Source organism: Myotis brandtii, unplaced genomic scaffold (assembly GCF_000412655.1).
Source record: "Myotis brandtii unplaced genomic scaffold, ASM41265v1 scaffold23, whole genome shotgun sequence".
In the NCBI taxonomy this organism is placed as follows: Eukaryota; Metazoa; Chordata; class Mammalia; order Chiroptera; family Vespertilionidae; genus Myotis; species Myotis brandtii.
In genome coordinates, this window is record NW_005358649.1 from 318,285 (window position 1) to 346,238 (window position 27,954).

Genomic DNA, 27,954 nt, shown 5'->3' on the forward strand with positions numbered 1-27,954 from the left:
GGAGGGCAGTTGAGGGCGACCAGGCTGGCAGGGGAGGGCAGTTGGGGGTGACCAGGCCTGCAGGGGAGGGCAGTTAGGGGTAACCAGGCTGGCAGGGGAGGGCAGTTGGAGGCAACCAGGCCACAGGGGAGGGCAGTTGGGGGCGAACAGGCCAGCAGAGGAGGGCAGTTGAGGGCGACCAGGCTGGCAGGGGAGGGCAGTTGGGGGCAACTAGGCCAGCAGGGGAGGGTGGTTGGGGGTGACCGGGACAGCAGGGGAGGGCAGTTGGGGGCAATCGGGCTGGCAGGGGAACAGTTAGGCGTCGATCAGGCTGGCAGGAGAGTAATTAGGGGGTGATCAGGCTGGCAGGCAGAGTGGTTAGGGGCGATCAGGCAGGCAGGCAGGGTGGTTGGGGGTGACCGGGACAGCAGGGGAGGGCAGTTGGGGGCAATCGGGCTGGCAGGGGAACAGTTAGGCGTCGATCAGGCTGGCAGGAGAGTAATTAGGGGGTGATCAGGCTGGCAGGCAGAGTGGTTAGGGGCGATCAGGCAGGCAGGCAGGTGAGCGGTTAGGAGCCAGTGGTCCCATATTGCGAGAAGGATGTCCGACTGCCAGTTTAACTGGCAGTCAGACATCCCTCAAGGGGTCCCAGGTTGGAGAGGGTGCAGGCTGGGCTGAGGGACACCCTCCCCCACTCCAGTGCACGAATTTCATGCACCAGGCCTCTAGTATTATTATAAAAAAGGATATTGGCTCCAGTAGGGTTGAAAATATTGATTTAAATATATTTATCCTTTCATCCATCTGTCCCTCCCATACATAATCCTGTATCTGCTATCTTCTCTCTTCTCTTTCAGTCAAACTTCTTCAAAGCTGTCTTGACTTCAATACCTAGTCTTTAGTCCTCTTGCTATCACCATGTCATTGAAATCATGGCTGCAAAAGGCACCAAACCCTGTTAAATCCGCTGGACATTGAAGAAAGAAATCAATTTTCATTTTACCTGACCTTCCTATAGCATTTGACTTCATTACTTCCTTTTATTTAAAACTTTCATCCTTTGTTTTCTGTAACATTAACCTCCATGATTTCCCCTCAAACTCCTTTGCAAGCCTGCTCCTTAAATGTTGGCATTCCCCAATATTGCATTTTTAGCTTTTTCTCTACACTCTTCCTAGGCAATCTCAGCCACTCTATAATTTCAGTCATATCCTATGATTCATAAATCTTTACTTCTAATCCCAGCCCATCTCCTGAGATTCATCTTTCTCCATCTGGAAACATTAAACATGCCATATACAACATGTCCCAAAATCAAACTCACTTCCTACCCTCCAATCTGTAACTACGCCTGGATCCTATCCCAAATTAGTAGCACCACCATCCAGCATTTCAAGTCAGAACCTGAGAGTCTAGGTCAGTGATTCTCAACCTTCCTAATACCGCAACCCTTTAATACAGTTCCTCATGTTTTGGTGACCCCCAACCATAAAATTATTTTCATTGCTACATCATAACTGTAATTTTGCTACTGTTATGAATCGTAATGTAAATATCTGATATGCAGGATGTATTTTCATTGTTACACATTGAACATAAAGCATAATGATTAATCACAAAAACAATATGTAATTATATATGTGTTTTCCGATGGTCTTAGGTGACCCCTGTGAAAGGGTCGTTCGACCCCCAAAGGGATCACGACCCACAGGTTGAGAACCGCTGGTCTAGGTTGACCTTTTTGCTCTGTTACCCTCTCCTCTCCATTCCCACAGGCTCATATCTCTGACCTAGTTACTGCAAGTCTCTCGTCTTCATCTTGTCCAATCTAATATATCCTCCACTTGATCACCGGAGGGATCTTTAAAACAAATTAAATATCTGCCTTGGGAAAGCTCCAACTTCTAGTTGTTGTCTCAGAAAGAAAGAAAAAAAAAGCCCTCTCCTTTGACATTTGGGGTCACCTCAGCTATTTATCAATTTAGGCAAACTATAGATTACTTTTAAGGCAATTACAGCTACAGAACATATTTTGAACACCATAAACCTTGATGATGTAAAAGTAATAGTATAGCTAATAAAAGTTAGGAAGTAAAACCCTGGCTGGTGTGGCTCAATTGGTTGGAGCTTCCTCCCATACAGCAAAAGGTGGCAGTTTCTTTCAATTCTTGGTCAGGGTGCATGCAAGAGGTAACCTTTCGATGTTTCTTCTCGCTCTCTCTCTCTCTCTCTCTCTCTTCCTTTCTCTAAAAATTAAAAAAACCTTTAAAAATAAAAATAAATAAAAGTTTGGAAATAGAATGGGAAAATAAAGGATATTAGAAAACTAGAGGCCCAGTGCACAGATTTGTGCACCATTGGGGTCCCTCAGCATGGCCTGCAGGGGTTGGGCTGCAGCAGGCAGCCGGGGAGGAGCGAAGGCCGGGCAATGCACTGCTCCCACTCATCCTGGTCCCGCTGCACCTGCCCGTCGCTCGGTAGGCTCACCAGCTATGAGCCCGATGTCTGGCGACTGTTGGTCAGCTGAGCTACGCTCCCACTGTGGGAGCGCACTGACCACCAGAGGGCAGCTCCTGCATTGAGGATCTGCCCCCTGGTGGTCAGTGTGCATCATAGTGACCGGTCATTCCACTGGTCGGTCGATTTGCATATTAGCCTTTTATTATATAGGATATGGAAATGTTCATTTCCTCATTTTACATACCGGAGAGTTAAGAGATGTGTAAAATTAATGGTTCAATAAATAGAGACAAGTATATTATATAAAGTTACAAAGATAACTTAAAAAGGCAAGGGAACTCATATTTCATAATAAAAGAGGTGGAGGGGAAAATGGGAGATATCTGTAATACTAATATAAAAAATATTTTAAAATAAAATATAGGCACTTAAAGTTTAAAAAATTTAAAAATAATAATAGATAAATCAAATACTATCTAAAGTTAATAAATCAAGACATTAGACCTATAAGCATCTCATTTCAGTTATAGAGGTAACTGCCAAAAGGGAAATGCTTGATTTAGCAATTGAGATGGGGAGCTGATTGTCTTTCTATATTTGAATTTTTTTAACTATGTACATGCATTCCTTTGAGAATAATTTTTAAAAAGGAAAACAAGGGCTATTTTAATGAAAACTTTTACAGACTATTTTTTCAGATATTGCTTTTTCTAATCACTTCACTGTACCAAAAATAAATTTAATAACATTGTAAAGTTTACTAAAGAAAAAGGCAGATCATTTGCCATAAGATTGCTAAATGATCATCTTAACTTAAAAGCAATATTGTAAGCACAATTTAAGGTATACATTGGTTACAGCAACTTAGGCAGCACTACTGCTTAATGGAAACAGAAAATGTGTCAGATATTAGGACAGGACCATGACGAGCTAGAGGAGTTGTAATTAATCTTTCTATAATCCTGATAATGTTGAAGGAAATCAGAATAATTGAGAGATGCTAGCTCCTAATTTGATTCTTGCTTTACTATTTTGCTTACATTTTTGTTATATATCTATGCACCTAACTTACACTGGTCATATTCTGTAGCAGAGATACCTTTTAGTTTCAAAAGATAAGCTCATGTTTCTGAAGTTGGTTATATACACTGAATTTAGAATCTCATTCTCTGTTACAGTTGGTTTCTCTTTCCTTAGTAACCATATATGCACAAGCTTTCTCAAACTTTTTTATCCTTATCATTCTCTTACAGGATTTGGGGTGTACAGTGTGGCAAACATAAGCACCCCACTCAATTTTGCTTCGATGGGCCTAGTAAATAAAATATTTTTGGAGGTGCTGAATATTGCCAATTTGATTTATAACTTTCTACTAATTCTTTAGGTCTTAGCAACATACCTGACATATGATAGATGCCATAGAAATAGGTGATATGCACATAGCCTATGAACTGTACATAGAAACCTTCCCACGTAAGCAACAGACCCACTTAGTAAATGACAATAATTACTCTAAGTTCTTGAAGAGAGGTGGTTTGACTTTTATCTGACCAATGATTCTCAAATTTAACCAATTTAATCATTTAAGAAGCTCTGAAACCTTTCCTTAAAGCATCTCCCAATTTTGAGGAAGAAAACAAACCCAAGAAGGGAAGAACTTGAGACAAAGGATTGGGGTTCAGGAAGGAAACTTATAGGAAATGAAATTAAAGATAGGCACTATCGTTCAAACCAGGTTGATGTACCTGTACACAAGATAGAGTTAACAACAGACTTATGTAGACTTATGTGCTCACCAAATTTCACTCCTTTGTTAAATTATGAATGTAGCACTGAGCACAGGCTACAGAGTCATGAACTTCTTTAGGTTTAAATCCCAGGTCTGCCACCTATTAACTCTAGGATCTTAGGTAAACTACATAACCTACCTGAGCCTATTTCCTGAAAGATTGTGACAGTGATGATACCCCGCCGTAAAGAATTGTTTTGAGAGTTAAACTAATTATTTATTGCATATTGTGTTTTACCTATTGCCAAGATATAGGGAAAGGTTTACTAAATTATAGTTATTATGAATGTTTATTGCTTGTCTCCATCATTGGACCTAAAGCTCTAAGAGCCACACAGAATTTGTCTCATTTAGAATTGCTTCTCCTGTTCCTAGAACAGAAAGAAGCATGGCATTTGATCAGTGCCTAATAGACCGTTTTAAATGAATGACTGAATATGTTGATTCCATAAATCAAATATGAAAATAAGTCATTTTATAGGCTGACCTCATCCTATACATATTTCTTTCTGTAAGTAGAACTAACAGGAATAATCCCCTATTTTCTATATTTCCCTTCATTTCCTCATTATCTCCCCAGATTCTCACACAATTTATGTTTTTATAAAAAGAATTATATAAGTAAGATAAATGGACCAAAGACAGTTTTAGTTCCAACCAGAAAGAGTACAAGTTTGAAAAGCCCATAAGTTTTCCACCTCAGTATACCATATATAATTTAAAAAATCAAGTGGTCAGTGTGGCTCAGTGGTTGAGCTTGACCCATGAACCAAGAGGCCCCCAGTTCAATTCCCAGCCAGGACACATGCCCAACGTGTGGGCTCAATCCCAGTAGAAGGTGTGTGGGAGGCAGCCGATCGATGTTTTTGTCTCTCTGTCCCTCGCCCTTTTTCTAAAAAAATCAATACAAACATTTTTTTAATTAAGTACCTACTTCAAGCTTTCCATATACATTTTTAATGGTTAGAGTCAGCATTGCCATTACTAGAGTTTGAAAAAGCCACTCAAAATAAAATCCATACTGAACTGTCATAAGTAGGATGTTTATCTTATTTTATTCACTGGAGTTTTTGGGAGTTCTAAATTATATGGTATGTAACCAGTGGCCTGCATGTACAAGACCTCAAGTCCAAGTTTGGAACAAGTGTAGCCAAAGCATAAAGCAAAGCTTTTTATGTTTAGTTTACTTGGGGCTCACACCCATGTCACTTGTTTAATCAGGACTATGCTGTCAGCAAGTGACACCACAATGACATGATCAGGCAGAACAAGAAGGTAAAGACTGTAGAACCACATGTATAGTAGAAATAGAGGCCTTGAAAGGCTCCATGATTTGCCTTTGGTCACAGAACAAGTTAGAGCACAGCTCTCAGTTCTCCAGATTTCCAATGTTGCATGTGGTCGTAGAGCTCTTGCGTAAATATCAATACAACCAATTTTTAATTCATTAACTGTATACCACAAATAAAGTTTTAAGTAATGAAACAATTTAAATAACATGTGCCCTATACATGAGAATTTATCCCACTTAAATAAGTAAACTACAGAATTATTTTGATATACAAATATCAAACATTTGAATGTTTACTATGTCAGGCACTGTTCTAATCATCTGTATTAACTCATTTAATCCTCACAACCCCAGGAGTGGTGTGCCAGGACTCAGTCTGATGTCCGAGGCTGTGCCCTAACTACTGAGTGAATCTACTCTAACAAAATGGGTATGAAGCATATACACTAAAACTTAAAATCTGTCATGTTGATTGTTAAACTATACAAATGTAATTTAGTGCTATTTTTTATATTTCCCTTCATTTCCTCATTATCTCTAACTAGTTTTTTTAAAAACCAGCACAAAGCCAAGTTTTCTTTATTAGAACATGTCTTTGTCTTTAATTACTCAGTAAACCTGGCTGGTATGCTCAGTGGATTGAACATCATCCCATGGACCAAGAGGTCCTGGGATTCGATTCCCAGTCAGGGCACATGCCCAGGTTGCAGGCTTATCTTTAGTAGGGGATGTGCAGCAGGCAGCTGATCGATGTGCCTCTCTCATTGATGTTTCTCTCTCTCTCTCTCCTCCCTTCCTCTCTGAAATCAATAAAAATACCAAAAAAAAAAACCCCAAAAAACAGTAAGCATTACATGACCCAATTATGTAATATGTCTGAAGAAATTTTGCTCCTCTTTTCTAATTGGATTTGTTTCATTTGCATTGAAATCTGACTTCGGGAGAAATTACTGTCCCTATATGATAACCCACTTAAAATAATTTTTTTCAACTTTATTAATTCTTACTATAAAGAATTCCTTTATAAAACTGAACTACATTTCCTTGCATTATAATATTAAGGTATGCCCTGGCCAGGTAGCTCAGTTGGTTAGAGTGTCGTCCCAATACACCAAGGTTGAGGGTTCGATCACCAGTCAGGGCACATACAAGAATCAATAAATGCATAAATATGTGGAACAACAAATTGATGTTTTTCTCTCCCTTCCTCTCTCTAAAATCAATCAATAAATAAAAAGTTTAAAAATAATAATGTGTCATTCCAGGAAACTAAATAATAACAAATAATTTTAAAAAGCTACTGTGAAGTTGAGGGGAAAATCAGTATGTATTATTTTATTTTATTGATATAAAAGAAAACTACAAATACTGTACAGTGAGGTGTGCTGTAGAACACTATACAGTTATAATAAACTATTACCAATTATTTATTACTCAAATGTAATATATACAAGCAATCACAAAATCAGAAAATAATGGGTAACAGCCAGTGCCTTAGGGATGATTTAACATCTATGCTATGTTATTGAGCAGTTAAAGCACTTGCTATTATTTCCAAATATTCTCACTATTACTACTGAATTTTACATATACTAAATAATATTTCCCTCCAAAAAGTAGACTCTCCAGCTCTTGGCACTAACTCTTAAAGTCAAATAGACCTGAAAATATTGATAACCTTTTCAGTCTTTTATTGCTCCACCACAGGCATAAAGGCTCAGGAAGGGACTTGTGCATTCTAAAGAAAAGTATGCAATACCTTAAAATTTTAAATACTAAGTACTTGATACTCACAAGCAGATAACTAAAACTTTTTTTTACTAGTTTTCCTTTCTTTTACAAGAGAATAATCATTGTATTAATATTACACTACAAAAGGATGTAGACTCCATAATTTAAAAAATTAAATGTCAGATATACAAGTAATGGCATTTTCTCCAATAATTCACAATTTTTACAATTCCTGCTATTTTGGAACAAAGGTTAAAATTCCCACGATTTAAGTATTATTAAATATGAATTGAAACACTTAGCATCTCAAAGAATTATTAAGAATGACAGAACTTACAATTAACTATAAATCTTACAATTGGTGAGATAGCTCCCCTTTGTTATTTTATTTAAGTAAACATTCTACTATGGTAGGTTTTCAAGTGAATAGTTCTGGCTTGAAATAGTAACTTTTTAAATTAACTGTGGAGTGCCTTGAGGTTGTATAATTTTGTTAAATTATATAACTTTGTAATGTCTATCCAACTTAGAGCATGTACTTCACTACTACTATTATAAAAAGTCATTTTAAGTTTATAGTAAGATGAGTGGAGTTTAACCTGATTTTTGTGAAGGCTTTTATGAAAATCTTAACATGGAAATTTTGTTTTGAGAACCTTGAAACTCAAAATCTGTTCTGCCATATTTTAAGTATGGGCCAATTAAAATTCCTATTGAAAATTTAAGACAAATCTAGACTGATATTTTATATTGTCACTAGAGGCCCGGTGCATGGAATTCGTGCACGGTAGAGTCCCTAGGCCTGGCCAGCAATCAGGGTCGATGGGGGCCTGCCTTCATTCCGCACCGCTCCCTGGTGGTCAACACACGTCATAGCGAGCAGTCGAACTCCCAAGGGGACAATTGCATGTTGGCCTTTTATTATATAGGATTATATTGACCAAATCATAATGACAGAAGTTACAAGCTTATTTCATATCTAAAGACTAGTTATTAGTGAGGTCTAAATTTTTAAGAGAAATGTTTACTAACAGCCAGTATTACTAAGTAACTACATAAAATACTTTTATAAACTTTGCATCTAGTAGCTAAGGTGATGTCAGTACAATTCTCAAAAACCTGTCATTAGTAGTATGAGTTGCTCGCAAGTGATCTTCCCTGAGGTAAGAGACATTTGCAAAAGACTGCTCATTACCAATGAAGTAAGATACTCAAAAATAATGGCAATAAGGACCTGTGGCTGGAAATCACAGATGCATTTCAGATTGCAAGCAGAAGGCTTGATTGTAAAACCAAACTAGAAAACTATCAAATTATGCAGCAAATTTGCTAAATTTCTCAGGTCATTATCATGAAACACAGTGAAAGAGGGGGAAATGGACCTTATGCTTGCCCTTAGACTAGTTCCTGAGTAACCATTCCCTTGGAGTTCATTATATTCTAGCTTATATTTGGCAGTTGTCTTGTTTTTCTTCAATTTCAACCAGTGTCTCATTACCAGCATTCTAGACATACACTATCTTCAATTCCACCTGCACTTTGGGTCATCAATTCAAACTTGGTATGATTAATTATAAAATGGATTACCAAAGGAAAAACTCTGACTTTCAGTGAAACACTGCAAACAGAATTTAGTTATAGTTTATGTAACATCTAGGGCTAAAAATATTAACTGATTTATGATCTCCAGCTTGGACTCAAAGTTGTGGTGATCACAAATAATACTAAAAAATAACCATTCTTTAGTCCTGCAATTTATTATAATAACCATACGGAAGGACAAACAATGATATTTAAGAACTTAAATTGTTCTAAAACTTCTTTGTAAAGATGGTACCTGGGCTCACCTCTCAAAAACCATTAATTACCCCAATTTTCAGCAGCTTTAAAATAATTTTAAGAAATCTAATCATTCTCAGAATCAAGCCTTTTATTCTTTATCATGGGAGAACCCAAACTATTATAATATTTATACCTAACTGGCTTCTAAATAGCATTGCTGTGGCGAGAGAAATTAATGTGTTGTCAGAGATTAAACCCTTTGAAATGTTCACAGGTACATTCTAATTTGAATAAATAAAAGTATTTAATAGGCAGATAAAATTTGATATTTTTACTTCATGCTATGAGAATATATTTGTCAGTTATTAATTAAACATACTAAGCCACAGATGAAGAAAATATTTGTTAAAGAAAAGGTGATTATATTATTTACCTGGAAGCAGTGCATTTTGCTTGTTAAGTTTTCTTGTATTTAAACTAAAAATGGGGAGGCATGTTTCAATGGCTGAAAAGGCCAAAAGTATAGTGGTTAGTGATATATGTAATTTTTAGTTTAATACACAGAAGTCACCTGTACTAACTAAATGGGAAATATTAGTTGGCAGCTGCAGTTTTTTATGCAAAACTAGTGCACAATATAAAAATTCTACACTTTTCTGCTATTTAGATATAGAGAAAGACACTTGAAGTTTAGAAAAATGGAGAAAAACGGTTTTTTAAAGTGTGATAAAACCCAAATATATATCTTGCTCAGATATCACCTGCAAATGTCTAGATTCTCCATTCTTTCCTTATTCAAAATGGACTAGCTCATTTAGTAAGTAGATTCAGTCAGAGATACTTTCATAGAAAGAAAAACAAAACCTCTCTTATTTGGAAACACAAGTTAAAGTACTGTCTATATTCGTTATGAATCAACAGGTTGAGATTTTTAAACACCTGATATTATACTTCCTGATACATATTTTCTTAGAATGAATACACAATTCTGCATCTGTTACATGTGTAAACAGAGACAGCCAGGCTTTGCTCTAGATAAGAGATTGTATTAACAGACATTTTGTCTTTCATCCATTCTAATTCAACTTAATTTCAGTGAACAGAAGAAAAAGATGGATTGAAATGTACATTTCAGTATACAGGTTTGCAAAATAGGATAAAATAATGGAATACCAATCTCCAGATAAACATTCTCTGTCTTTAAGGAATAAGCATGAAAGCTGCTTCTTGAAGAAACTGGCACTAACGATTTGATGAATACAAATGCCCAGTTGATCAGGGTATGATGCACTAAAATTTACATCCAAATCCAAGTGAAGCCAACAAATAAAGAAAACCTTATAGATTCGGGGGGAAAAAACAAAGCAGTTTTGGTTCAAAGGGAGGGGAGGTGTTAAAGATACTTAGCATATATAAGCTTACATACCACTGATCAAAATCGTAGAATGTAACTCATTCATAAAGAAAAATTCTCACTTATAAATTGCCTGTGAATCTGACAAACTCTGAAAATTAGAGATTAACTACTGCTACAATAATTTTTACATTTTCTACTACACTTTGCAATCAACTTTTCTGCAAGATTAAAGAAAAAACAAACTTGGTGGTACTTGACTAGGCCAGGATTAAAAAAATAATGGTAACACCACAACAGAGCACACTATTGGCTGTGTTAACTCAAACAGCAACATTACTGAATCACATTGACTTTATCATTCTAGAACAGATATTTTCCCCATAATCTTGCTCAAATCAGCAAAATGTTTTATCATTACATTCTATTCTCAAAATATTTTCCCCAAGAATACTATCTCTATGAATGTTTACATTCACAGAAATGTCAAGATCCTAATATCTAAAAAATCCTTTTTATGAATTTTAAGATACAATTTAGTTCAGATAACCTTCAAATGTACATAAATCTTTGACACTCTAGTAAATATGTGGGATGGTTACATCAACAGTAGCAAATCTCATTCCCTCCCAGTCCTAGCCTTTTTAGAAATCAAACATGTTTAGCAAGAGAATTTTCATGTCTGAAACATTAAGACTTTCATGAAATTAAAATTACAAAGAACTTCCAAGGAACCACATATATGGAAAAAACTCAGCAAATCTAATACTAATTTGTAGGAATTCAGAGCCAGCCTGGGCAGCAGTATATTAAAAGCTATTGCCAATCACACACTTGCTATCATGCACTGAATAACAAGATATAATCTTTGAATTATATACGTACAAGATATTTAATGACTAATCAAATTATGTGGCCCAGCCAACAAATATTACATATTCACAATAAACATTTTGCCTTTATTAGCCTCTAATTAAATCAAGAGTGATCCATTGGCTCAGTTGTGTTTGTCATCTCAGCATCTTGACTATCCATCTCTTCAGGCTCATCCACGGAATTTCCCTTTTGTGCTTTTGACCTTGTGGCAAATGCTGCTCCCAGTGCCTCTGCCACACAGCTTTCAGTTGTTTCTGTATTCAAATTTTCAGTGCCACCAGTTAAAGAAAAAGATTCAGGTAAGCCAGTCTGAAGACTCCCAGACTTCACAGAACTCATAACTTCTCCTTTCCTTTGAGGAAGATCAGATGTTGACTGCTCTGTACTTTGATCCCTAAAGTGCTTGTCCATTGAAGCCTGAATAGAAGAAACCATTTCCTGCAATTTTTTTCGCTGGGCCTCAACCAATTCAGGATCCAGCTGCCTGCCTTCTCTCGTTGTAACTACTCCAGGAGCTATTCGAATAAGCTCACTGTTACTAGGAGTAGCTGTGAATATAGAAGGCTCCGTTTTAATGGAACTATTACTAAAGTCTGTCCCTGTGTTATGCTTCCTTACAACTGGAGTTTCCCTAGCTCTTGGATCAAGTTGTAGGTTACTGGATGCAGTTCCTAGAGAATGCCCTTTTCCCTGAAAGGCAGTTACATTATGAAGTTGATCAGATTTCTTTTTCACTACACCACCACTACCTAGTTTTAATAGCCCATGTGAGGGACTTGATTCCCTACTTCTTGTAGTAGCCTCTGCTCGAACCTGACTTACAGCCTCTTTAACTAAGTCTTCAACATCAGGACCGATGGGAAAATGTCCTGCAGCATCCACACACAACTCCAGTCTATCTTCAGAAGCATTATAGACAAAGGTTTTGCCAGGTAGATGTGGAAAAGTACAATGCTTGCCATCAGCCATACCTAAAGAAGGGGAAAGATATTTAACATATTAAAATGTTACTTAAAAAGGACAGTAAGGACAATTTTAGGTGAAATAGTAAATTTTCAATAATTTACAGATTACAGCTTTCAAAACAAAATTAGAAAATAAATTACTATCAATATAATTTAATATTACAAAAAAGAAATATCACCATAGACCTTAAAGTAGTACCTGGGGAGATGTTTATATCATTTTGCATTGTGTTTATATAAGAGAATGTCCTGTTTTAAAAAGAGACTTGTTGAATATTTAAAAGTAAAATATCATACCTTTAATTCTCAAATGGCTCAGCAAAATATATACACATATTACCTATGTATCTGTATAGAGAGACATAAAGCAAATATTTCTAAACTATATATATATAAAATTATCCTATCACAATGTTAGGAAAGTGGCCTCAAACAAACAGCTAAACTATAAGAAAAAAAAAAAAAAACAATAGCAATAGTGTTAGTAAAGCAATGGCTTATTGTAAAGCAGTAAGAAAATATATTTTCATTTACTAAAATTCAATTTTTAAAAAAAATTTTATTAAGTTATTACATATGTGTCCTTATCCCCACATTATCCCCCATCCCCCCACTCATGCCTTCATCCCCCTGCTGTCTATGTCTACTGTTTAGGCCTATATGCTAGCATATAAGTCCTTTGGTTGATCTCTCCCCTTACCCCCACCCTCCCCTACCTTCCCTCTGAGGTTTGACGGTCTGATCGATGCTTCAAATTATACACTTTGCAAAAATACCCATTAGAGCAAAGTGTTACACAAACATGTTGCACAGTGTGTTGAATTACAAATAGTAATTTTACTGAATTACAGAATACCAGAATACAAGTTGTTTTCTCAGTATGATAAAGGTATATATTTTTCACAAATAAATATGAACTTTCAAAAGAACATATTCCATAGTTAAAGTAGTATTTATGGGGCACATGTAAGAAAGCTAAGATTAATGCACTGTGACTTCAGTATAATTTTAAGAACTGACACCTGGTCACAATAAATTTAAAAGATTTTATTCAATTCAATTTCTTTGAAATAGTTGTATTTCATGTTACTATTCTTACTCCTCTCTGGTAGGTCAGAACCACCAAAATAAGCCTGTGTTATTTTGGGGATGCTCCTCAAAATGTCCCACTGCAATTTACTTCTGATAGTCAACTTATGCAGCAGTAGAGGACAGAACCTTAAAGCAGGCTTCTCTTTATTTTCTAATTGAGCAGTTTGATCTCACTACATGGTATTTCAAGACATTACAGTTTTTGCAGTCTTAGAATAAAAAAATTATATGTGTGTTTTAAGCTATCCAATATTCTTACATTTTTAAATTTGTCACTGTAATTAAACTCCAAGTATGCACAAATAAGGGTTAAGTTTTATGAAACCACTGATTTTCTATGTTAAAAGAAAGATGAAGTAGACAACTTTTAATAATAAATGGTACATATGGGTATGTTTATGGCAAAATATAAAGGCAAGAGCAAACTACTTTAAAAAGAAATTGTTAAGCCCTAGCCAGTTTGCTCAGAGGATAGAGCATTGGCCTGCGGACTAAAGGGTCCCGGGTTCGATTCCCGTCAAGGGCACATGCCCGGGTTTCGGGCTCTCGTGCAGGAGGCAGCCAATCAATGATTCTCATCATTGATGTTTCTATCTCTCTCTTCCTCTACTCTCCTCTCTGAAATCAATAAAAATATTTTTTTTAAAAGAAATTGTAAGTATACTATACAAATTCAGAGAGGGAGCAGATGAGTGAACTCTGGAATGTTTTGTGGGCTTTCAGGTCGTCTTCAGTTTTATAAGTTACTAAGATTAGTTTTTAAAAAAAGCCACTGATAAAAGCTAGAGTGGTTCTAATGTATCTCATTGTGAATATTCCAAATAACCAGAGAAAGGAACTAAAATGCAGATGAATAAATAACATGCAGTAATTTCAAATAAACATTCATTTCAATGGTAAGTGAAGTATCAATAAAAATTCAACTAGAATTTCCTCTTTGCACATTTTTGGCAGAGATAAATGGCAAAAATAGACACACAAAAATTAAAATCAGAAATGTGGTTTATATAACACCTTTTAGGCACAACCCTGGAATCACTTTATTATCTACTAATTCCCTACCTCAGAGATTTTAAACCACGGCTCAAAAAAACAACAGCAGCAAAGTAGAGAATTTTAAAGTAAGGTCAGGGACCTACCTGGGCAAAGCTTTTAAACATTCATTTTAATAGATAACATATAATGAGACTCACTATATACCAGGAACTAAAATAAACCCTGACGATTCAATTTTAAAAATTTTAAAAGCATATTTTACAATAGCATCCCAAAACATGACATATTTAGGTATAAATGAACAAAGGATGTGCAAAATTATATGCTGAAAATTATAAAATGTTGGTAAGAGGAATTAAAGAAGACTTAAGTAAATGGAGAAATATAACATTTTCATGAACCAGAAGATTTGATATTATCAAAATTGTCCTCAATTTGACCTACACATTCAACACAATCACAACAAAAATCCCAGCAGACATTTTGTAGAAAGTAACAAGTTGATTCTAAAATTTATATGGATAAGCAAAGTACCTAGAATATCCAAAAGAATTTTTAAGAAGATTCTAGAAATAGATACATTTGTACGTGGTCAAATGATTTTTTACAAATAACCTTATTGACATACATTTTGTATATAATTCACCCTTCTTAAGGAAATAATTCATGGGCAATTTCTTAAAATGTATTTGTATTGATTTCAGAGAGGAAGGGAGAGAGACATCAATGATGAGAGAGAATCATTGATTGGCAGCCCACTGGGGATCGAGCCTGCAACCTGGACATGTGCCCTGACCAGGAATGGAATTGTGATTTTCTGGTTCATAGGTCGATGCTCAACCACTGAACCACACCACCCAGGCAATATTTGATAAAGGTATCAAAGTAATTCAATGGATAAAGTGTAGCTTTTTCAACAAATGGTGCTGGAACAAATGGACATCCATACATTTAAAAAAAGGTCCCTGGGCAGGTGTGGCTCAATTGGTTGGAGCATCCTCTCATATGCCAAAATGTTACAAGTTCAATTTCTGGTCATGGTGTGTAGGGGAGGCAACCAGCTGATGTTTTTCTCTCTAAAATCAATAAAAAAATATCCTCAGGTAAAGATTTTAAAAATAAATAAAAAATATATTGCATACCTTGCAATATATAAAAAAATCAACTTGAAATACATCATAAATCTAAGTTACCTAAAACTAAAAAACTCCTAGATGAAAACATAGAAGAAAATTTTTGTGACCTTGGATTGCCAAAGATTTCTTGAATAGGACACAAAAAGTATAAATCCTAAAAAGAAAAAAATGTTGCCCAGCTGTGGTGGCTCAGTGGATTGAGCATCATCCCATGGACCAAGAGGTCCTGGATTCAATTCCCAGTCACAGCACATGCCTGGGTTGCAGGATCGATCCCCAGTAGGGAGTGTGCAGGAGGTAGCCAATAAATTATTCTCTCTCATCAGTGATGTTTCTAACTCTCTCTCCCTCTCCCTTCCTCTCTGAAATCAATAAAAAAATATATTTTTTTAATGTTAAATTGGTTATCAAATTTAGAAAGCTCTACTCTTCGAAAGGTACTATTAAGAAAATAGACAGCCCTGGCCGGTTTGGCTCAGTGGATAGAGCGTCGGCCTGCGGACTGAAGGGTCCCAGGTTCTATTCCAGTCAAGGGCATGTACCTTGGTTGTGGGCACATACCCAGTAGGGGGTGTGCAGGAGGCAGCTAGTCGATGTTTCTCTCTCATCGATGTTTCTAACTCTCTAACCCTCTCCCTTCCTCTCTGTAAAAAATCAATAAAATATATTTTTTTAAAAAGAAAGAAAACAGACAAGTTACAAGTTGGGGGAAATTATTTGCAAAACACTTATCTAATAAATGAATATGTAAAGAACTCTCCAAACTCAATTTTTAAAAATCCAAACTAATTTTAAAATGGGGGGGGGGGGGGAGAGATAGCAAATAACCACATGAAAAGAATCTCTCAGTATCATCCGTTTTTAGGAAAATGCAAATTAAAACCACTATGAAATAGTACTATAAACCTTTTACAATGGCTTAAAAACAAAAACTGATACTATTAAGTACTGACAAAGACACAGAGTAACTAGAATTCTAGAATTGGCTAACTCTAATACAGTGCTAGTAGGAATATAAAATGGTCCATCCATTTTGGAAAATGGTTTCAAAGTTTCTTATAAAGTTAAGCATGTATTTACACATGATTCAGTAATCCCACTCCTAGGTATTTACCAAAGAGAAGTGAAAACATATGTCCACACAAATGTTTTTAGTGGCTATATTTATAGTGGCCAGAAACTGCTAATAAAAAAACATACCAACTGTCCTTCAATTGGTTATGAATTCTTTAAAATGTGATGAATACATACAATGAAATACTACTCAACAATCAAAAGGAATGACTACTATATATGCAATCAGATGAATTGCAAAAGCATTAGGTTAAAACAGAAATTGGCAATTTTTTTCTGTCAAAGGGCATCATGATAATATTTTAGGTTTTACAGACCATAAAGCCTCTGTCACAACTATTCAACTCTGTCACTGTCGTTTGAAACAGTCACAGACAATATGTAAACATGAGTGTGGCTATGTTTCAATAAAACTTTATATACAATAGGCAGTGGGCCTAATATGGCCCACAGGCAATTTACCAACCCCTGTGCTAAATCAAAGGAGCCAGACACAAAAGGTTATACTATATAATTCCATTTATATGGTGATATGAAAAAGGCAAACATAGACACAGAAATCAAATCAATAATTGCCAGGGTCTGGGGATAAGGGTAAGGGATTAATTAGAAAGAGACGTAAGGCAACTTTTTGGAATGATGGAAATATTCTCTCTATCTTGATTGTGGTAGTAGTTACATGACTATATGTTTATCAAAATTTATATATCTGTACACTTAAAACGGGTGAATATTACTATATATAAATTATGCTTTAATATTCTCATCTTTGAAAGAAAGGGAGGGAGGGAGAAAGCAAGCCATTCTTTGGTCCCCAATTCAAAAAACCCAAGAGAAAAAAATTTTTTTACATAATCAAAACTTAAGGAAATTTAAACACTGATATTTGGTTATATTTTTTAAATGTGATAACTGTATTGCAGTTATTTTTTTAAAAATAAAAATATAAGAGTTATATGAAGTTCTCATAGATATTATGTGTGAAATTTATTTTTAACAATCCAGTTGAGATGGGGTAGAAATGTACTGATAATTGTTGAAGCTAGGTTATGGGTAAATAGAGGCTCATTATAAATCTATTATTCTTGCTACTTTAGTATATGTTTGAACATTTCAACAACAGCCAAGTTGAGGTGGGGGTAGGGTAAGAATGAAAAAAAAAAGTGAGAAAGAGATAAAAACCATAAAATAGAGATTATGCACTTAATGTCTACCAAGGTCAGGTAGGTGAAGAAGATAAGCCAGAGTGATAAAGTCTGAAGCCAAAAGCATTCACATCATAATTTTAAAAAGACATGTGTGTTCCAAACACACACTGGCATCCTCTCTCTCAAAATCTTAAAACTCTGAATATACAGTTATATACTCACACATGCCTCTATAAACAATGCACACACAATGTGAAAAGTACTAAAATATAAATGAGCTGTGTCCTAAAATCCAGAAAGCACTGGGGCATATATAATAATCATAGCCAAGACACAATACAACAAACTATATTTATCTGGTTCTGGGATAGTCACTAGTATTAAAACCAAACTGTTTCTGCCCAACTGGCATGGCTCAGTGGTTGAGCGTCGACCTATGAACCAGGAGGTCATGGTTCGATTCTGGTCAGGGCACATGCCTGGGTTGCAGGCTTGATCCCAGTATGGGGCGTGCAGGAGGCAGCCGATCAGTGATGCTCTCTCATCACTGATATTTCTTTCTTTCTCTCTCTCTCTCTCTCTCTCTCTCTCAAATCAATAAAACTATTTCTAATTTCACAATTTGTCTTTAGTTAAGAATCATATATATTGTTTAAATGAGAAAATAGGAGCAAGAAAGTGATAGATTTTTAGTAATATTATAGCAGAAAACACAGCTGAGCATATCAGGATAATCCATTTTTAATTAGGCAGGTTGCTAAAGAATACATATCTAAAATTAACATTAGAAACAGTTTTAGAATACTAGCTGAACTTTCTTAATCTTATAACACCTTGAGTGAAGATATTATCTAAAAATAAAATCAGAATTTTACTATACCCATGGTTTTCTTCATAATATTGTAGAATATGCCACCCTTTTGGAACATGTGAGGAAGCCCCTTTGCATAAGACCATACATCTTCTCCTGTAAGATAAAAACAGATACAGTATTAGCAACAAACAAAAGTGTTCAACCAGGGTTGTTATATATGGATTAGCCACTAACAGAGATTGCAAGGTAGCCTGGTATAGCATATAGGGAGATGAGATAATATGGAATGATGAGGCTATAGCACACTAGGAAATGCATGACCCACCTAAAGATGGCAGCCACTGCCAAGTACTGTCATGGAAAAGTGTAGGCCCAATGTTTCAAGACAAAAATGGCTTTTCATAAGAAGCTGGAAATCTGCGTTTTTTTTAAATGTGAATTTTTTTAAAAATATGTTTTTATTGATTCAGAGAGAGGAAGGGAGAGGGGGAGAGAGCTAGAAACAAGGATGAAAGAGAAACATCAATCAGCTGCCTCCTGCACATCCCCTACTGGGATTGATCCCGAAACCAGGCATATGCCCTGACCAAGAATTGAACCAGCAACCTCCTGGTGCACAGGAGGATGTCCAACCAACTGCGCTACAACAACCGGGCAATTCTCTCAATTTTTAAATGTAGGAGCTAATTAAAAAATATCTTCACAAATTAAACAAATATGAGGCATATTAAACAAAACAGATCTGAAAACTCAATACAGCTCAAAGGATACTAAGATAATTTATTAAAAAATAATATAAAATTGTATTGTCTATATTTATGTTAAAGCAAAATAAAAACAATGGAAGGGGGAAAAAAAACAATGGAAGGGGCTAGGGAGAAAAGTAAATAGGCTGAAGATAAGTAATTAATGTTTCGGCTCGATCCCCAGGGGCCACGCAGCAAGCATCAGATCAATGATTCTCTCATCATTGATGTTTCTATCCCTTTCTCCCTCTCCCTTCCTCTCTCTGAAATCAATAAAAACATAATTTTTTAAAAAAATATATTTTATTGATTTTTTCAGAGAGGAAGGGAGATAGAGAGTTAGAAACATGGATGAGAGAGAAACATCCATCAGCTGCCTCCCGCACACCTCCTACTGGGGATGTGCCCGCAACCCAGGTACATGCCCTTGACCGGAATCGAACCTGGGACCTTTCAGTCCGCAGGCCGACGCTCTATCCACTGAGCCAAACCGGTTTCGGCGTAAAAACATAATTTTTTAAAAAAAGAATGGAAGGAACATAAAGTTACTTTTGGTTTGTAGAATGTGGTTGTTTTGTTTCTTTTTTTTAAAATATATATATATATATTTTTTAATTGATTTTTACAGAGGGGAAGGGAGAGGGATAGAGAGTTAGAAACATCCATGAGAGAGAAACATTGAACAGCCGCCTGCTGCACACCCCCCACGGGGATGTGCCTGTAACCAAGGTACATGTCCTTAACTGGAATCGAATCTGGGACCCTTCAGTCTGCAGGCCGATGCTCTATCCACTGAGCCAAACCGGTCAGGGCTATTTTGTTTCTTTATACTTACTTTCATTGTTTTCTAATCTGATAATGTACAGTACTACTTTCATAATCAGGACTTTTAAAATTTACTTTATACATATTTGAATTCTTTGAATTAAAAAAAAAATAATATCTTCTAATTGAAAAAAATATAAAAGAAAACAAAAGGTATCAAAGTAACTGAAGTATAGCCCAGCCGATGTTGCTCAGTGGTTGAGTGTCAACCCACGAACCAGGAGGTCATGGTTCGATTCCCAGTTAGGTACATGCCTGGGTTGTAGGCTTGATCCACAGTAGGGGATGTGCAGAAGGCAGCCTATCAATGATTCTCTCTCATCACTGCTGTTTCTATCTCTCTCTCCCTCTCTCTTCCTCTCACTGAAATCAATAAGAAAAATATTTTTTAAAAAGTAACTGAGTATAGAAAGGAACAAAGCCAAGGTTTAATCTTCAGAGCATATAATAAAATCATCATTTATTATAACATCCACATTCATCTTAAGATACATCTATATGCATTATTTTAATTTTATTTTTTTAAATATATTTTTATTGATTTTAGAGAGAGAGGAAGGAAGAGGGATAGAGAGACAGAAACTTTGATGAAAGAGAAACATTGATCGGCTGCCTCCTGCAGGCCACCCTGGGGATTGAGCCACAAACCGGACATGTGCCATGACCTGGAATCGTACTGTGACCTTCTGTTTCATAGGTTGACACTCAACCACTGAGCCACATCGGCCGGGCATGCATTATTTTTAAATCAACTTTATAACTGCTCTACTAGACATATGCTGTATATAAATCAATTAGAGGGGTGATCAGAGGGCATGTAAAGAATAATAATATGTATTAACTACTATCTAGATTTGAAACTGTCCTTTATCCAATATTTAAAGAAAAAATATCAAGATGTAATAATGATGCTCAGATCCAATGTTATCTAAAAACATAATGTCTGAACCCCAGGTATAATTCTGGAAAATCTTAAGGCAGTTATAACATCAATAGACACTATTAAATTACAAAATATTGTATACTTTAAACTCTGTCTTCTCCCTTTCTCTAACCATGTCTTTGAGCAAGGATTTAAAAAAAAGTATATTAAAAATGCATACAGTTTTTTTCAGTAAGATATAAAGTACACAAAAACCAAACAAGTTTCTCAACTCCTGAAAGGTCGCTCAACTTTGTAGTGAATGGGGTAAATATCACAAGTAGCCTAACTCCATTAAAGCAACTCCAACAAATTGTTTTTCACAAACCTGTCTTTATCTCTTGAAAAAGAAAATTAACTAGTAACTCAGTAGAATACAATGATGAGAAAAAATTAATTAGCCTAGTTTTTATGATGGATGCTGTACCATCTATCATCTCTATCACAAAAGAAAATCCACAAAAAAATCCACAAGAAAACAATAACCAGAGTTAGAGTCACTCCACTACTACATAAATAATAGACTATAGTCTGCAAAAATTGTTCAATAACCTCCAAGTGGTCTGGATAAAGCAGATATGAAATAATTACAGGCAAAATGTTATTTCATTTTAAAACTACCATCATAAGATTAAAGTGACTAGTTCCATGAATCGTTTATACTGAGCAAAAGACTCATGTACTTACTTAATGTCTTACTGATATACAGAAATAGATATAAACTATTTAATAAATATTCTACTTAAAAATAATGTAAGGAAAAGCACATGTCCCTATCAAGCATTCAGCCTATTTAATGAAGATATAAAAGCTATATAATGAAAACTAAAGCAATGAAAGTATGGGATACCCTCAGCTGGGATCCTGCAGGTAAGTTTATGGAAAGCAAGGACTGTGTCTCATTAATTTTATACCTCTAGCAGTCTCTAACTCACAGCAGACAGTCATTTTGCTGAAATAGTCTGCACTAATTCTTTCAGCATTTTCTTAACAGCTACTAAGTGTCAGGCCCTATACTTGGTGATAGGGTTTCCATCAGTGAATAAAACAGATTACTATCTCTTCTGTGGAATTTATAATACAGTGGGAGAGGCAAATGGATAAGTAAGCCAACAAATGAGATAATGAAAACTTGTAATAGGTACTATGAGAGAAATGAAGAGGATAGAATAATAGAAGGTACCTTTTTAGAGTGGTAAATAAAGGTCTCTCAAACCCTTATATAAGGTGATCAGAAGGAGAAAGCCTCTCTTAAGAAGGCAATATTTAAATCTAAACCTAAATGAGGAGCCAGATATTTGAACAGTATAAAGCTTGATGAGCTATTTTCTAAACCAAAACAGCAGCTTAGTTCACATTTGGTAATTTACAAAATAATTTCTGCAATTTGAAACTTGCAATTTTCTAAATAAGCTCTGTCACTTTCCATTTTCTAGCCCACTCCAATCCAAACAGCAATAGTTTCCTGGCACTCTTTACATAAGGTTGTGTGTATATAACTATCCCCAACTTGATATTCTTACAAACACACCACTTTTTATTAAGAGTATCTTCTATATAATTCAAATACAGTTATAAGATAAGTAGAGGTAGAAAATTAATATTTACGGAGGGACTATTACAGGCCAGGCACTGTCTTAGTACTTTAAAGCAGAAAGTCTCCCAAGTGTTACCGCTATAAAATTAGCAAAACACTGTTTATCTTCAAATTTTGTGTTTGAGTGGAAGGAGAAGATTTAAAGAAATTTGTAATTTGTAAGGAAAGCAACATAAATATTGGAAGTGAAGAGGGAAGGGTTCATAAAAGGAAGACATTATCTTGGTGAACTCATGGCAGTCCATAGTCTATTACTCAGATATTCAGGCTCAGAAACCTCAAACCAAAATAAAAAAGTGACTAATTATAAACCAGAATTATATTGTACTAATTTCTGTTACAAAATATATTATCTTGTTGACCAGACTTTTAAACTGCTGATCACAATCTCATTCACACCACCTAATCCTCATTAGCACTTTCAACTGTACATCAACATTTGTATCAGGAAGCTAAATCAGTGATCAGAACTGATGCTTGATGAATATGAAATCAGTAAAGGGATATCAGATCTTTCAGCCAGGCCATGGTGAGGACTGACCACATATTCCTGTTCCTAAATAGAGATTACCTTCCTAGTTACCAGAATTTTCATGAACCACAGGTAATTTATCTTTCCTTTTGTGCAGCAGTGTATAAACAGTGCCAAATTCTGCTTTTCAAATCTTTTTCAATGTTCAGTGCTGACCATCCATTCCATTTCTGCTGGCACAGCCTTTGTTGAGATATGTTAATGTCATGTGTTTAATTCAATCAAAAACATTTCAGAGTACCTGTTATCTGCTGGGCAATATACTAGGTGCTGAGCATCCAAGGTTAATTATGATCTGAACCACATCCTCAAAAATTCATCTTCTAATGAAGAAAGCCTCCTCTTTTCTGTTTTTGATCAAGGAGATTGCTTTCTTTAAAAAAAAGTGTCTTCTGAAAATATCTAATTTTATCCATTTTGTGCTGATGTTATTTAATTTTCAGAGTTCTGGGAGTAATAAATTGTTACTCTGTATACTAACTACAAGGGGTATTTTGTATAGAAGAGGCAACTGAAGTACTGGGAAGTTAAGCAGCTTACTTGAAATCACAAAGTTAATAAGTAGAGGAGATAAGATTAAAATTCTAGATCTTTCTGATTCCAAAGATCACACAATATTTCCTCTATTCCATGCAGTCTCTAAGAAACTAAAAACTCTAAGACAGAAATATATAAAATGCCTATATATCCCCCAATTCAATGACTATGTCTGCCAAAATAAAATCAGCAATATCAAGTGTATATATAAAAAAAAACCAAGAATAATCTTCATTTTAGAAGGTCAGGTCCAATTCACTGATCTTTAGCATTCTTGGAAACAGAATCAAAACACAGATCACTTTTCTAGTTGAAAGCTCTAATCTCAGCAAAAATAAGGCCCTTCTAATATGTAAGAGATCTAAATTTTACTTCTACTTTAAGCCTTACTATGTAAAACATATTAACACTAATTAAAAAACATACATTAGGCAAATAAGAATGTAAGAAGTGCATCAATGGATCACATCTCAAATAATCTAAACCTTTAAACTACATATTCTGTTGATAATATATTTTCCTTTACTTTATGCTTAATTATTAAAAAGAAAGCTTCGAAGCAACCTCATTATCATCTACATCTGTTCTTCATGTTTCTTATGAGTTACAACAGTTCATTACAATTTATGGCAGTCACTGAGTAAGGAAATTACTTGAACACTAATCCTAATTACAAGTAAGAAAAATGTGATGAACTGGGGAAGGGAGAACAGGAAATGGAGGAGAGACACTATCAGGTGGGAGTGTGGTGTGAAGAAAAACACCAGAAACTGCAATTCATCAAACAGGAAGTCCTGAAATCACATGACATGCAGAAAAACAAAATTTAAAAATAAATGAAAAGGGGAAAGAGAGGTGGGCAGGTTCAATAGAACCGAGAGGGGGAAATGAAAAAGGCTTTAAATGGATACATTACAAGCCTATTTAAAAGAAGAATTATTGGGGTGGTGAACACACAATACAATATAGAGATGAATTATAGAATTATACACCTGAAACCTATATAATTTTATTAACCAATATCACCCCAATTAAGTCAATAAAAATTTTTTAAAATTTAAAAAAATTATTATATTTAAATAATCTGGTGTTAAGGGACTATTTTCACTTTTTTAGTTATGTCCTCCTAATATTTACTCAACAGAAAAACACACAAATATCTAGCCATTAACTGTGAAAAAGATTTAAAAAAATAATTTTCTTCAAAATATAGTTTTTATGATGACCAGATTTTTTTTACAGAAACAGAAAAAAGTGTATTACATTCACCATTAAGAAATACTATCTGAGTTAAATTCATCTTACCCATTAACGTTGCTAAAAGACACAAGGAGTACATTTCTTTGTCAGCTTGCTCCTGAAGTTCCTTAGATGACAGTTTACCAGTAGCAGCAATCTCTTCTTGTTTCACAGTGTGAGCAGAGTGTGCTGCAGCAGACTGACCACCTTCTGCTTTACTTTTTAGAATCTCTATTGTAATTCTGTCACCATGCTGTAAAGGAACTGGCTCCTTTTCCATTCCTGCCTGGGGTGGCATTAACTCTTTAGGAGGAAAGCCGTATCGAATACACTGTAAATAAGGAGGAATGTTGAATTCTCTGGCTATGCTTTCCTGAAGTTCAAAAAAGGTTGTTGAAGACTTAAGTGTAACCATGGACTGTCGTCCATCATTAGTTGTTATTCGGATTTTCTTCTCTTTAGAAGTTGTTGGTGAGTAGGGAGATTTGGTAGGGGTAGCAGGTGCAGAGGATGGACCATCCCGAATGGCACTGGGAGAAACAGTCCTGGGCTGCCCTTTTTGTTCTTGTTTTAACTTCTCTGTTTTCCGTTTCTGCATTACAGAAGCCTGTTCCGTAATAGTCTGTTGAATAGTTCTTTCGGTTTTACTCATGTTTAACTCCTCCTTGTGCAAAGTTTTTGTTTTCTGTCCAGTAAGAATAATTTTAGTTGGGAGCTGAGACTCTGACTCTTGTCCTTGTACATCTTCAGCTATTTGGGCATGAGCACCATCTATATTTACAGGAGTATAATCATCAGGATTCTTTTTGGCAGTCTGATGCAAGATAGTGTGGACAACTTTCTGAACTAAGATTTCACTCCCAAATTCACCAGGAAAGTGCTTGGTAACAAGTTTCATTGCAACATCATAAACATTACTATTCAAAGATGAATCACTTTCATACTGGAACCAATATACTGTTTCTCTGACCACTCTACCACCCCATTCCAAAGTAATAGGAAAAGCTTCTGGTAGATTGTCATACTCTTTACCATCCCAAAAATGTTTGAATCCACAACCACACTTGCCACCAGTGGATCTCGAATTAGTTCTGTCCCCATCCAAATACACAATAGACCCATCTCCTCTGACCCTTCGCACAGATGTGCCATGACACCAATTACAAGCTGGTAGGCTACTTAGTCCATAGTCTGGTACCAGAACATCTTTCACTGAATCATATGAGCAAACCACACTGTTCAAGGGAAAGCTATAATTTTTGTCAGGCCTCAGCTGTCCATGAGTACTTTTTGCCAGGTTATACAGTTTCCCTCCTGGAACCAACCACTCTGAAGGAACATGAAGTTCAGAAAGGGCACCACAGAGCAAGCATTTGTGAAGGCGATTATCCATTACTGCTTTTTTAGCAGCTGCTGTGACTTCTTCAGGCTGAACTCCTATCACCCCAGTCCTCCTGTAGAAATATTGATGAACATCAGCAACCAAACTGGGGTGGATACCATGTTTGTCCATAAAGACTTCTTCCATAGCAGCAACAAGCCTAAGCAAGTATTTATCCTGCAGACTTCTGTCTCCTCCAATAACACAACCACCATCCTCCTCAAGTTTGATGTACTTTTTAATAAGATCCTGAGGCACACCCCATGCTTTAGGAAGCAAATTCATAGGCAGTTTGGGCAAAGCAGCCCCTTTTATGCCTACCAAGGGGATATAATGGTTTCTACCAGAGCTACTCCATGCAATACAAATTGGTTTGTTCAAATGACCATCTCTCCCAGTGCACTTCTCTGCAGGGATGAGCCCAGGCAGAAAGGTGGCTGAATAATCACCAGAGCTTCTCATGCCACTGAGAGAATCTAACAGAATAATAGGGCGATGTAACACATTGGCAAGACCAAATATGTGGATGTTCCTCAGGCCCAAAGGAACACCTTCAGGCGGTACAAACAAAGGGTCACACTCATTGATAATGTCTTCCCACTCAGCAGCATCAATGAAGTCATGGAACAGGGCTTGGTATCTGGGCAGGTGCTGCTGAAAGTGCTGTTTCAGATTCTCTCTCAGGGCATGCCAGAAGAGCTCCCGGCCCACTAGAGCCCGGGACACAGCATGCACCAGGCAGTGTCCATCCCCGTCCACATGCACTGGAATGAGGCATTCCTGACTTTTATTGGCCCGCTTGATGTCCTCAAGGGTGTCATGCAAATACAGGAGGCTTCCGGAGCGGTCCTTGCCATAGCCCACCGTGTTCACATGCTCTGGTTCGATGAGAAAGGCGCGGTCACCCAGTAAAGCGCAATCGAACAGTTCGCCCTGGTTCATGTCCCGGAGAAGCTTAGCCCGGCCTGTCTGTTTATCCATTCCATAGCGAGCTAAAATGGGCGACAACAATTTGCAGTGGTAGTTGGAAAGGCCCATCACCTTTACCAGTTCCGTGGTCTTCTTGGGCGCCCCGGTAACTCCCAGCAGCGCGTTCCGCAGCAGGTTGTGTAGCACTACGTCCGGGTCGGTCACCTCCTCCACCCCCAGCAGCTGTTGTTGCTCGTGCCGCTGTCCGCACTCGGTACACTCGATGCTGACAGAACCGGAGGCCGGGAAGAACAGACGCGCCTGGCACTTCGGATCTGGGCAGCTCCCGGAGAGGATTCTTCGGTCTCTCCGCTTCGAGAGCATCCCCGGAGCAGCCGCCGACAGGGACGACGAGGTGTGCGGTGCCTCCGGGGGAGGGGGTGGCGGCGGCAGCGGAGGCGGCGGCGGCGGCTGAGACATAGCTCTCGGCTCTCGAGTCTCGTTCCGCGTCCCAAGCGACCCTCAAAGGCTCATAGCCCAGACCCCCACCGGCCCAACTCGGTCTAGTCCGGGCCCAGCGCGAATCGCTTTCGTTTTCCTACCAGCTCCTCCTCCTCCTAGGCGAAGGCGGAAGCGGCGGACGTTGTTTCTCTTCTTACTTCTCCTCTGCCGGAGCCGTTGCCCCGAACGTAACGGCCACCACCCTATCCCGCACTCACACTCACTCACTCACTCTCGCTCTCTCTCCTCAGACACACAGACATACACGCCCTCACTGA

The 27,954-nt window shown here is 36.7% G+C and overlaps 1 protein-coding gene across 4 annotated transcripts; it reads right to left on the reverse strand.

The window, feature by feature from the left end:
- Window positions 1–6,827: 6,827 nt before the first annotated feature.
- Window positions 6,828–27,950, reverse strand: VCPIP1 (valosin containing protein (p97)/p47 complex interacting protein 1). 4 transcript variants are annotated; one of them, XR_001362153.1, is made up of 4 exons: window positions 24,952–27,949; window positions 18,554–18,640; window positions 11,272–12,233; window positions 6,828–9,537 (listed from the first exon to the last, which is right to left on the reverse strand). XR_001362153.1 is itself a non-coding variant. In XM_014539799.1 (4 exons), the coding sequence occupies exons 1-4, from the start codon at window positions 27,653–27,655 to the stop codon at window positions 9,505–9,507; spliced, it is 2,973 nt and encodes a 990-aa protein (XP_014395285.1). In that variant the 5' UTR covers window positions 27,656–27,950; the 3' UTR covers window positions 6,828–9,504. The 4 variants fall into 4 exon arrangements, 2 of the variants coding, with proteins under 2 accessions (XP_014395285.1, XP_005866401.1); XR_001362152.1 differs by having other exon boundaries at window positions 10,206–12,233; XM_014539799.1 differs by having other exon boundaries at window positions 12,085–12,233; window positions 24,952–27,950.
- Between the last annotated feature and the right edge of the window lie 4 nt (window positions 27,951–27,954).